The sequence below is a fragment of the Aspergillus saccharolyticus genome, assembly GCF_003184585.1.
Source record: "Aspergillus saccharolyticus JOP 1030-1 unplaced genomic scaffold BP01scaffold_6, whole genome shotgun sequence".
In the NCBI taxonomy this organism is placed as follows: Eukaryota; Fungi; Ascomycota; class Eurotiomycetes; order Eurotiales; family Aspergillaceae; genus Aspergillus; species Aspergillus saccharolyticus.
In genome coordinates this window covers 143,041-155,437 of record NW_020290616.1, presented here as the reverse complement: position 1 = coordinate 155,437, position 12,397 = coordinate 143,041, and the positions used below count along the sequence as shown (strand labels likewise).

The following is a 12,397-nucleotide window of genomic DNA, read 5'->3' as shown; positions in this document are numbered from 1 at the left end:
CTAGCTTAAGGGTATAGATACTAATAGATAAACTAGTATATATAGATACTTTAATATAAGATAATCTGTATAAGATAAATATATTAATAGGAGTATCTTCTAGATTATACTCTATTAATATATACAGGACGTCTTTTAAATATAGTAATCTTGATAATATATTAGCCATAGTATTTATTATTCCTAAGTAATAAAAGATATAAAGGTTGTACTATTAGATATACTAAGATACTTATACTAAGTAAAGATTTAAGTACTCCATAGCCATAGTATTAAATATAGTCTACTTAGAAATCATAATAATACTAGAATAATTAATATAGATAATAGAAGAAAGAGATAGAAGTATAGCTTATACTATATATTATAGTTTATAAAGTATCTATATAAGATATAAGACTTCCAGCTTAGTAGACTAGTAGTTTTATTCCGCGGAGGTCAGTATCTAACTTAGAAATAGGATTAGTTATATATATATTCTTGCAGGCAGCTTACTTAGGTTCTTATATTCAGATCTATCTTTATTAATATAGTAGACTATGACTCTATAACTATTATAGTATATATTAAGATTAATATATAGCTGTCTTTTGGGATTATAATATATAAGCTTCTTAGAATTAGTAAACTTATACTATAATATCTTAAATACCTGATATTCTTCTAGAGTTCTAATAAAGATAGTATAAGATATATAGTCTTATCTATTACTAGAATAGTTCTTTAGAAGTAGTATTTTTTACTCTTGTAAAACGGATGTCTTCTAAGAATATTAAGAAATATAATAACAAAGCTAATCTATTAATCTAAGAAAATAGTCTAGCTTAGTAAGGATCTTAGAGAATAATAATCCTTTAATAGCTTATAGCTTATTATTTAGAGTACTTAGGCCAAGACTATCAACTCTCTACCCTAGAAGGGTAACGGATAGAAAACTAATAAAAGCTTTGGTTAACTCTAGCTTTAGATTAAGTTATTCTAAGTAACTAAATATAATATTAAGATGTCTAAGATACTCTTCTAGAGTTATAGATACAATGATAATATTATTAATATATATATAATAGAATTCACGAGATTCAGCCAGATTTAGGTCTATCTGACACTAGATATAGAGGACTGAATTAATAAAATCTATAATATAGATATAGAAAACTTCCTGTCTATAATATATAACTATTACTAGATGATCTTGATACTTACAAGTAATTAGCTATTAATAAAAGTAATAAATAGTATTAATAATAGTAATAAAATATTTACTAAGAAGTATTTTAAGGATCTCTTTCTAAAGAGAAATAGAATAATAGTTAGGTTTGGTTTTCTTATTAATATTATACAGATCAACTACTGCTTGATCCTTCAGCTGACTATTAATTATATACCAAACAACAAACACTAGGTATAATAAAGGTATATATATCTTAGTATATAATATCTTCCCAGTAGTATAGAGAGGATTAAATATTATGTCTATTATTTTCTAATCCTTTTAAGGAACTTAATATACTTAAGCTTTAAATATATATTCTTCCTAATCTTTCTTAAGAGATATCTGCATCTACTTATCTTTAGGAATATTAGCTATACTAATATTAGAGCTATTAGGATTAGCTTAAATATTATAAGATATAAGAATAGACTTAAGATAGTAGATAGTATTATTATCCCTATAGATAGTTATTCTGTTAGATAGTTTAGATATGTTGACCTTTATATCAGGAATATGAATATAAATTAACTAGAATAGATACTTAGATATTCTAGGTATACTCTTACTCTTAGAAGACAAATTAGTAATATATACTAAGACTTCTAAGATATAGTAATAGTATAAGCTGCTAGATATATGATTATCTTTTAAATATAATAGAGTATAGGGATTATCTTTAATATAAGTATAAGAATATTCTAATTTAGTAATATTAGTATTAATATAATATATAGTTATAAAATTATTATTGGTTAAGATATTAATATAGGTATAGTAACTAATAGTAACTAGAGTAGATGTTTTATTAACTACTTTAATAAGAAAGAGATATCAACTAAATAAGTATAAATAGATATACTAGTATTATCTTTAGATAAGAAGATATAGTTAGTGTTAGTAAGGTTTATACTAATATAAATAGATACTAAAACATAGGAGTAAGGAGATATAGTAACTATATACTTTATATATACAGGGGTATTAATATAATTAGGCTTGACTTAAGTTTAAATAGGAAAGATGAAATTCTGACAACTATAAATAGAGGTGGTCTATTATTTATAATCTAGAATAATTTCTTCTTATTCTATAGTATCTGTATCTATTAATAGATTTAAACAGAGGTTCTTAATCAAATAGGCCTTAATAGTCACGGCGGTATATAATAGATAACCATACAATCATACTAAGCGATCTTTATATAGTTATCTTGGGATGTACATCTTAAATATAATATATTCTATTACTTAATATCTTAAATCAATGCTAGAGATACTAAGGGGTGTCTTAGTATAGTATATTTCTGTATCTAATAATCTAGTAAAATCTATATTTATAATAGTAGCAGAGCATCCAGTGTTAAGATAGATAGATATATATTTCTCAGTTATATTAAGACTAACTATAGTAGTAGTAGATTACTATATATAAAGTAGTTACTTATCTAAAGTAACTTCAACATCTTCAAAGTACTTAGATTCTATGATATTATTAATAACAGAGACAGTTTACTTCGTAGATATAAGATTAGAAGAATACTTATTATATAAAACAAGATATTTATAGAGCTTATTCTTTGATATATATAGAGTATTATAGTTATAATATAGAATAGACAGTTGATCTTAAATAATCTAAGACTAAATATCTTAAGATGAGATAGGATACTATTATATAGATATAAATAAGATATTATTATCCTTAGTAATATAAGTATTATTAATATACTTATTATTACTCTTATTATAGTTTTTATAGAATAGATTTTCTTCACTAGACTAATTATAATTATATTCTTTGATATAAGGAGGATCTATATTATAATTATTATATAATTTATTCAGTACTTGTTGGTAGGGATTTTTGGAATACTAAGTATCTTATAGATAATCATTATGTGTATAATACATCTTTTCTATAGATATAGAAGGGTTTGTAGCGATAGTATATATATACTAGTTCTAAGAACCACCCTTCTGGAATAACTAGGATATTAAGTTCTGGAATTAATACTAATAATAATCTAGATTTTTCTATTGACCTTAAGTCTGGGTGTTTCAGTTCTATAGATAATAATTATCTTGATTACTAGAAGACATATTTACTATGGGCGGTTGGGTAGGGGTTTGATTAATATAAGTATTATAAGGTCTAGACTAGGGCTGACTATTCTACTGAGACTGCTATTGAGGCTGTTATTAGTTCTGATTCTGGTTTATCTATCAGCTCTGGTTTAGGTTCTAGTTTTAATAATTCTGGGGCTTCCAGTTGAAATTACCTCTATAATAATTATTCCTAAAATCGCATCTATTATTAGTATAATTCTGATTTAGATAATTCTGAGATTCTTAATATTCTTAACTATAGGAGTTATAATTTCTATAGGAGATATTACTATACTTATTTTTATCTTTAATAATCCAGGTAAGAACTTCTTAATTATACTATTATTTATTAAGCTCTTTAAGGAACTTATTAATTATAGTATCTTATATAGAGTATCTTAGTTGTATATAAAGATATAGATCAAGATAATCCTAGATATAGATTAATTAATTAAAGAGATTATCTATATATATAGTATAGGTATAATAAATTACCTCTTAGATGAATTAACTAATATATTTTCCAGCTTAGATATTATTTATAGTATAGAACAAGCTACTTAACTTTGTTATTATAATATATAGACTAGATTTAAAGTATTTTAATAATTTAGTAAGCTATCTAAGCTCTAAGTTGATATTAGTAATTAGATACTTCTCTTATTTATTAAGACTAGTAGTATACCAGGTTAAAGTAGTACTATATATACAGGCCTAAAGATTAAGCTTTATAGTATCTTTACTATAATACTATATAATATCCTTAATATAATCTATAAAGATATTAATATTCTTATAGTATATATTATAACTAATTTACTTTATAGTATCTTTACTAGCTATATTAGGATAGAAGAAACTAATTTCTTCTGGTTTAAGATCCTTAATATATATAGCTTTAGATATAACTTCATGACTATTATTATCTTTAGATAAATAAGATGAATATCTTTAGAATTTATATCTTTAAGAATAGCTATATCTTTTATTAGTAGTAAACTTATTTATATAATTATCTATTACTTTAAGATATTTAAGAATACTAGTTATAGTATATTCTATATATTCTGTATTAAGATGGTTAATAGTATCTTTAGAAGATGTACTACTAGGCCCTGTTATAATATCAGATATATTAGTATATCTAGATTTATACATCCTGACAGGTGGCTTAGGCGAGTAGGCTTAATAGAATAAGAGATATAGATATTTAGTCTCTTAATTAAAAGAATAGATATCTAGAGAATTACTAGAAAAGGTGAGTATCTTCTAATATAGTAAATAATAATCTTTAGACTCTTAATATTAATTAAATATTAAAGATAAGAATTCACTAAATATAGAAAGAATACCAGATAGTAAAGTAATATAGAATAGTCTAGTTAGAGATATAGAATATAAAAGCAAAGAATAAAATACTGATAAGAGTAAATATACTAACTATATAGTAGTTAGATATATAGATTCAGGGATATAATAAGATATATAAGATATAGTAGGAGTAATTAGATTACTTCTCAGTACTTTAGAAGTAACGACTTTAGATAATTAATAACTAATTAAGATAATAACTAGAATAGTATTTACTAGTTTAATATCTTTGATATTAATATCTTTAGTATTAATATCTTCAGATAGTATGTCTAATATAGAAATATCTTTAGTAATTAGGCTTGGGGTAGGAGCTATTAGTATATTAGAAGAAATAGACTTGGGAATAGGCTTAGATATAGAGATATAAGATATAGACCAAGATGTTAAGATTAATATATAAGATTATATATAATCTAACAGCCGAGCAGGCTTAACATGGCTCTCAGGAATATACTAAATATCCAAACTAGTCAACTACTTAATATATATAGTATCTAATACTAATAAATTAGTTTAGATAAGGAACTAGATAATATCTTTATATATTATACTTTTATTAATATTCTAAGACTAAGGATATAATCGACTTCTCTAAGAGAGAAAGACGTCTGTAATAGATATAATATAGTAGGCCTGGTATAATATATCTATATTAAGATATAGATATAGTGGACTTTCTGAATATATATAGAACTAGATGATTTGGTGTCCTAGTTCTGATATATAGATATAGATATTAAAATTATTATAAAGTAATTAAAATAATAATATATAGATTTAGTAGATAATTAAATAGAAACTTAAGAATAAAGTAATAATTAGATAGTCTAGAATACAGAAAATAGAGATAAGATATAATAGTAGTGATTTAATAAAGATAAGATAGTATATAGATTAGATAATTAATAAGTAAATCAGAGTAAGAATCGAAGATATCAAGTAATCTACTTTAAGCTAATAAGAAAAGCAGAAGTAATAGATAGAATACCAGAATACAGATACCTCACGATCAGCGATACAGATACCAGGAAGTTGATATAGATAACCTAGTAAATAATAAGATAGAAGATAAGAAATAATATAGAAAGTTAGAATATAATAATTTTACTAGTATAGACCTTAGTAATATATATCATATTCTGAATAACTGGGACATGCTACTATATGTTATAGTATAGATAATTCATAAATAGGTATGTTATTAGTTAGTTGAAGACGGAAGACATCAAGATGGGTGGGAACAAAGTTCTCCCGCTAAGGCGGCCAGGAAGGCGGCCAGACAAACGGACGGCAGAACATCATATCAGCAACATTCGCCACAATTATATTATAATTAGTAGTAAGCTTAGTTATTAGTCTAGAGACTACTTACTTAATTATATTATAGTTAATAACTAGAACCCAGAGCTTTATAGTAAAAGAACTAGAGAGAATATTAAGAAATACTATAGATTATATTAAGTATCTATTTTTATATAATTATATTAATTTTAACTTACTAAAAGAAGAAGAAGAAGATAAGATAATATTATTTATAAAAAATATATTCTTATAAAGACTACTATAGCTATAAGTTATCTTTATATATATTTATATACTTAAATTATTAAATATTTATTATTCTCTTAGAACTATAGTCTAAATTAATTTAAAATTATAATAGAAATATATATTATTTTATATAGTAGTAGTATTTAGCTAGTTACTATCTATATTCTTAGATAATACTAAATAGTTATATAATACTAATCTAATCTATAATAACTAGTTTTTATATATAATATAATAAAGTAATTTAATTTAAGAATTTTAATAGTCTATAATATAAATATTTATAGAAGAAACAGCTTTTTTTAAAAAAATTAAAAAAAAAGATAAATAGTAGTAGTAGAATATAGAAGATATTAGATAATAGATATTTTAGTATTTATAAGATATCTATAGCTAGTTTATTATACTACAACAACACATACAATGCGTATGTATTCCCAATTAGGAATATATGTGACGGACCAGCCGGCGGCCCCAGTCTTCGAGCCGCCGAGCGAAGCAAGGATACAAGGCTTGTTAAAATATATAAGTTTATCTCTAGTATCTAAGCTAGATAACTTATTCTTATAAAAAAGAGTACTATTTATAATAGAATAGCTACTATTAGAAGTAAGATTATTAGAATAATATACTAAAGTACTTATAGGAGTTATAAGATTATTAATAGTAAATCTATATCTTTCTAATATCTATAAGATACTGATTCCTCTGTAGGAGGCTACTGATTCCTCAAGGATCAGTCTATTTTATGGATATAGACTACCTTTGTTATTACTAGACGAATCCATGGTGTTTAGTGGTTGATTCCTTACCTAGTCGACAGGCTTTCTACCCTGACAAGTAGATCCTATCACACAGAAGTCGCCCAATGAGGAAACCGCGAAATGGCGACAGAATGTCTCTCTACTAACATCTTTGATACTTATAATTTCTCTTAAAGAGTAAAAATTAGTCTTAAAAAATAGAAACTACTACTATTCTATCCCTAACTGAACTATTTTATTCTTAATAATATATCTAAAAATAACTAAGATCTTAAATTTAGAGGAAAAAATTCAGAATTTTCTTATATAATAGTAAAGAGATAATAGTAAAGAGATAATAGTAAAGAGATAATTGTAAAGATATAATAGTAAAGATAAAGATATTTAAATAAACCGAGAAAATTTTAATTTAGCTTATGTATGTCATATCAAGAATTAATATTGATCTTATCCAAAAGATTATTACTAATCTATTATTGAATATATGTATATAGAGAGAGAGAGGAAAATATAAGTAGTTAAGGAAAATAATAAGAGTTAATATATATAATACTTTCTAGTAATTCTAAATAGCTTTGTAAAGTATTCAGTAAGGTAGCCAGTGAGGTGGCAGCAGACTGCTGCAGTTACTGACAGTGTCTCCACAGTTCAGTGCTCAGTTATGTTAATGAGGTGTCCACCAAAGGCGGGAACAGATGGCAGAGCTAGCCGGCCACCAAGCCGAACCAGCGCCGTGCTATAGCCATGGGCAACTCCACGACAATTAGAACTTGTTTTCTTAGGACCGCCACATGCTTCCCGTGCTACCAGCAAATCATGTTCTCTGATATGTAATGCCATGACTAAGAAATCACATGTGTCCTCAGCTGTCAACTTCCATGATTACCTGTTTTACACTGTATCTGAATCCCATTATCTGTGAAATGTGATCGCCTTCCTTTCACACCACAACCCATCGGCTACAGGCTACATCGTTCCAGACCATCAATTGGTATTGCTACTGAGGTCGCAGCCTGTCAGCATTATGTCTTTCTCAAATTTAGTGTCAGATCTCGCCTTCCGGGATGTCCAGGACGACCATAGTTCCCAAATATCCCACGCCCGAACCCAGGCTACTGCTCGCTCTTATACCAGTACAGCTGCAACCAGCGTCAGCATATCCGGTGATATCTCTAGCCAACTCCACTCCGGTTACAGTCATCCTTTGAGCAGATCATGGCAAGCCGAAAAGCAATTGACCAAGGTCAGCAATGCAGTAAGAGATTGATACAATTTCCTAACTCGCCACAGGAAATGCTCATATATCCGCTCTTCATCACCGACAATCCAGATGAAGAGACACCAATTCCATCACTCCCAAATCAATGCCGTCGGGGGCTGAATCGTCTTGTGCCATTTTTGAGACCTCTCGTCCACAAAGGATTGCGCTCCGTAATTCTATTTGGAGTTCCTTTGCACCCATCCGCGAAGGATGCTCTCGGAACTGCCGCGGATGATCCTAGTGGGCCTGTAGTCCAGGCCATCCGTCTCCTTCGGTCGCGTTTTCCGCAGCTTTATATCGTCACTGATGTCTGTCTGTGCGAATATACATCTCATGGTCACTGTGGGATCCTTCGCGAGGACGGCACACTGGATAATGCGCAATCCGTGGATCGTATTTCTGATGTCGCTCTGGCTTACGCAGCGGCTGGCGCTCATTGTGTTGCTCCATCGGACATGAATGATGGACGTGTACGTGCCATCAAACTCAAATTGATCGAGGCCGGCATGGCTCATCGAGTCCTCCTTATGTCCTATAGCGCCAAGTTCAGTGGTTGTCTGTATGGTCCTTTCCGCGATGCAGCAGGATCATGCCCCTCCTTTGGTGATCGTAGATGCTACCAGCTACCCCCGGGAGGTAGAGGGCTTGCGCGGAGAGCGATCCAGCGGGATATAACCGAGGGCGCTGACATCATAATGGTCAAGCCCGCGAGCAGTTACCTGGACATCATCAGGGATGCAAAGGAGCTTGCAAAGGACATGCCCATTGCAGCCTACCAAGTTAGTGGTGAATATGCCATGATACATGCAGGGGCAAAGGCGGGGGTTTTCGACCTGAGATCTATGGCTTTTGAAAGTACAGAAGGCATCTTAAGAGCTGGTGCAGGTATTATTGTGAGCTACTTTGTTCCCGAGTTTCTGGATTGGCTATGATTACTATCTGGCGCGACCGTAAGGTTGCTTTATCGCGTGTTCAGGTAAACTATTAATCCGCCCCATACTTTGCCACGTGACGACATCCCTCTCCCTTCAGACCGTCTCTTAAAGAGACCCATTCCCGCTTGTGTTATCTTTCTTTGATTGAAAACTTGAGTTGACAGGAAAAGATAATCTGCAATAGGTCATTTCGTTATACAAATGACAGCATTTGTAGACAGTACTTGTACAATGTACATCAAACTCAACCATACAGAAATCAGATTCCTGCCGGACAAGATTAGGTATTGACGAAAAAGCGTAAATTCTGCGATTGGTGTTAGCCTGGTTTGTTGTTGAAACATTAGTTATACTATATTGCTGTGAGCTCGGTTTAGTTGACGAGGTTTACAGTCCTATTCAACTTGCAGCTGATCCCTTTTAGTGGTATAGTTCAATATTCAAGACATACATCCCGTCATCGCATCAGTTGTTCTGTACATATCACATATACCCAGGCTTTAACCCCTGAAAGCCATAAGCTACTATGTCGGACTTCACTACCTCACCCGGCGCAACATACGCACCGCGGCGAAGGCGGACACCGGGATAGATCGTACAGCCAGCTCCAACATAACAGTCTTCTTCGATGGCAACAGAGCGCCCTTGATAGCGGCTCTGAGAGCCTTTGCGTTCTTGCATATTTGCGTGAGCGGTTGAGCTGAGGATGGTAACCCGAGGCCCAATCCACGTGTGCGCTCCAATGGTAATTGGGCAGTCATCCACAAATAGGCAGCCTTCGGAAATCATAACATCCTCACCTAAATGCACATTGTAACCATAATGGCAGTGGAAAGGTGCCTCAACAACTGCTCCTTGGCCGATTGTTCCAGAAGAACGAGGTGCGGGAGCACCTGAGGGCGAACTGGACACCGAGACTGGAGGGATAAAAACCTCTTTCAGCAGGCGCATTTGCTCCTTGGTGCTTAGGCCCGACAATGGATTGCAGGCATTGTTGAATCTCCACAGGGCAGCTTTACAACGGTCCCTTTCTTCTACAAGGTGGACATCGTAAGGCCGGTAAAGCTCACCACGAATCATTTTCTCCCTCTCTGTTTCTTCTCCGGACACAGTGCGTGCAGACAATTGATGTTCAATACTTAATGCCATGCGTGCCTGGGCTTGCGGGCTGCTGGTGTCTAGATTGCTGCTGTGTGCTGGTCGTTGATCAACCCCACTTTGAAACAGGGAAGCGCTCGATTTTGAATGGTTACCATGAGAAAGTTCTCTGATTGGAGGTACCATGGCATAATCCGATTTCGAATGTCCCTCCCGAGACAATTCATGGATGGACGGAACTTCACGGTAATCTGACTTTGTTAGATGATCCGGTATATACGCCGGATGCCCGCTCCCTCCCCAAGCCCTCTTGGTCCACCCACGACCAGAGCTAACGCCTGTGGGGCTGGTGCTAAATTGTGAAGTAGAACGGTCGGCATCCTCGACGACAATCGGTCTCATCTTGGTGGCTTCTATATGTTCTGTCAAGATTTGGGGCCTTTCATGTGGCGGGCCGATGTCATGCAGATATTGACTATTCATGTCGCTGTATCCTTCTTTCGATTGCAGAGGAACGGGTGGTTTTGCGCTTGACGGTTTCTGCCATGTGCTCCGGGAGGAATAGCCTTCGCACAAAAACCCTCCTCTGATGCAATTGTTGCCTACATAGTGTTAGACGAACAGCAGACATCAATGACATGGCTCATACTGCAATAGAGCGGGATAGTTCCTAGAACTTACAAGCAGGGTGCTGCTCATCGCATTTCTTCTTCCTCCTGCGACAAGTCATGCAACCGGTCTTGGTTCTATTACTAAAAACACGTTTCCGTTTAGGTGCAACTTGTACAGCAGGATGTGGCCGCTCCTGCGAAATACTAGGGACTGAGGTGGCTTGTTCACTTTGCGAAGAACCTTCGATTGGACGGTCATTAGTGTTCCAGCCTTTTGGCGACAGGTCATTGCCATTTGCTTCTCGCTGAAGTGCCTCTGCAAGTTGAGCGTCCGAAGCGTCAAGGTGCTGCACACGCTGTGCTTGTTTCACCAAGTGAGAATCAATTTCATGCCACACTGTATTCCCAGATGTTATGCGAGCGTCTCCATTTTCGTCCAGTCGAGATTGAACAGGTGTTTGTTTGGCATCAGATTCTCCTTGAGATGTGACAGCGCCATTCGGCGGCGACCGCTGAATACTTGAAGCTATGCTGTCGTCTAGGCGTGGGTCTGGACTTTTGAGTACCTTATGACTCGCACCGTTTCCCCGGCGCTCTTCCCTTGATTCCGATCTCTTGCGTTTACTCCTGCCGAGAGGTTCCGGTGAAGAAAGCGTACGCCCTGATCTTTGGTCATCCTGACTCCGCTCCATGTTGTCCCGCTCCGCATACCCAGAATTCTCTTTAGTCTCATCGTATCGAGACACACAATCAGCGCCAATCTTGGGCGAACAAATGGAGACGGGGCCTTCGGCGGCCTGGTTCTCATGCGTAGACAGCCTCCTAGTGCTTGTGGTGGATATTGCTGCCCCGCTGGTCACATTTTCTCTGCCATTGACCGCTGTAAATCGAAAGGGGCTACTTTCAGCTTTAGATTCCTGTTCGGCCTCCTGGTCATGCATTGCCGATGCGGATGCCACGGTAGCCATGATTAAACCGTAGTAGCCTGGATCAGACCCGAACAGACAGTGAAAAACAGATCAAGATGCTGAGCTTGATGAGATCCGAAAGTCGAGAAAATATCCGTAGTCGTTCAGATATTATCATAACATACGACGCCAGTCACTGATTTTTCGTGAAACTTACCATTCACTTACTGAGAATCATGGTCAGCTTAAGCGAACACCAAGATTCCCTTCCAGTTTTTGTAGCGGCCCAAGCCTCCAAGGAAGTAGTTCGCCGGCGTATTCAAACCGAATTGCGTGACGGCAAGGTCCAGGTGACTAGCAAGACATCCATAGACTCTTACCGATACCCAGTTGTCGGCGAGGCAAAGGTAAACAACAGTCCGCGAATGAGTAATTGTATGGTTATCAGAGACTTTTCCCTGTAGCCTCAGAGAGAGAAGTGTCGGAATAGCATATGTATGATGTACAAAAAACCTAGAACGGAACAAGAAACGTGGATTCCGATCAGGATGCGGTATCGCATGAACAGACAAGAAGT

At 33.7% G+C, this 12,397-nt stretch overlaps 2 protein-coding genes across 2 annotated transcripts; one reads left to right on the top strand and one right to left on the bottom strand.

Annotated features, from left to right (window-relative positions):
- The first annotated feature begins 7,795 nt into the window (after nucleotides 1-7,795).
- BP01DRAFT_313712 (porphobilinogen synthase HEM2) lies at nucleotides 7,796-9,538 on the top strand. Its single transcript, XM_025572515.1, has 2 exons — nucleotides 7,796-8,250; nucleotides 8,298-9,538. The coding sequence occupies exons 1-2, from the start codon at nucleotides 8,032-8,034 to the stop codon at nucleotides 9,198-9,200; spliced, it is 1,122 nt and encodes a 373-aa protein (XP_025433686.1). The 5' UTR covers nucleotides 7,796-8,031; the 3' UTR covers nucleotides 9,201-9,538.
- A 148-nt stretch (nucleotides 9,539-9,686) lies between these two features.
- BP01DRAFT_371906 (acetyltransferase) lies at nucleotides 9,687-11,880 on the bottom strand (the record flags this gene model as incomplete). Its single annotated transcript, XM_025576699.1, has 2 exons — nucleotides 9,687-10,903; nucleotides 10,983-11,880. 2 exons carry the CDS (start codon nucleotides 11,878-11,880, stop codon nucleotides 9,687-9,689), a joined length of 2,115 nt encoding a protein of 704 aa, XP_025433685.1.
- Nucleotides 11,881-12,397: the final 517 nt, after the last annotated feature.

Bases quoted from the DNA above. Each gene is read 5' to 3' on its own strand.
- BP01DRAFT_313712 (XM_025572515.1), top strand. From the start codon at position 8,032: ATGTCTTTCTCAAATTTAGTGTCAGATCTCGCCTTCCGGGATGTCCAG. The intron at 8,251-8,297 runs GTCAGCAATGCA...AACTCGCCACAG, and splicing joins CCGAAAAGCAATTGACCAAG to GAAATGCTCATATATCCGCT.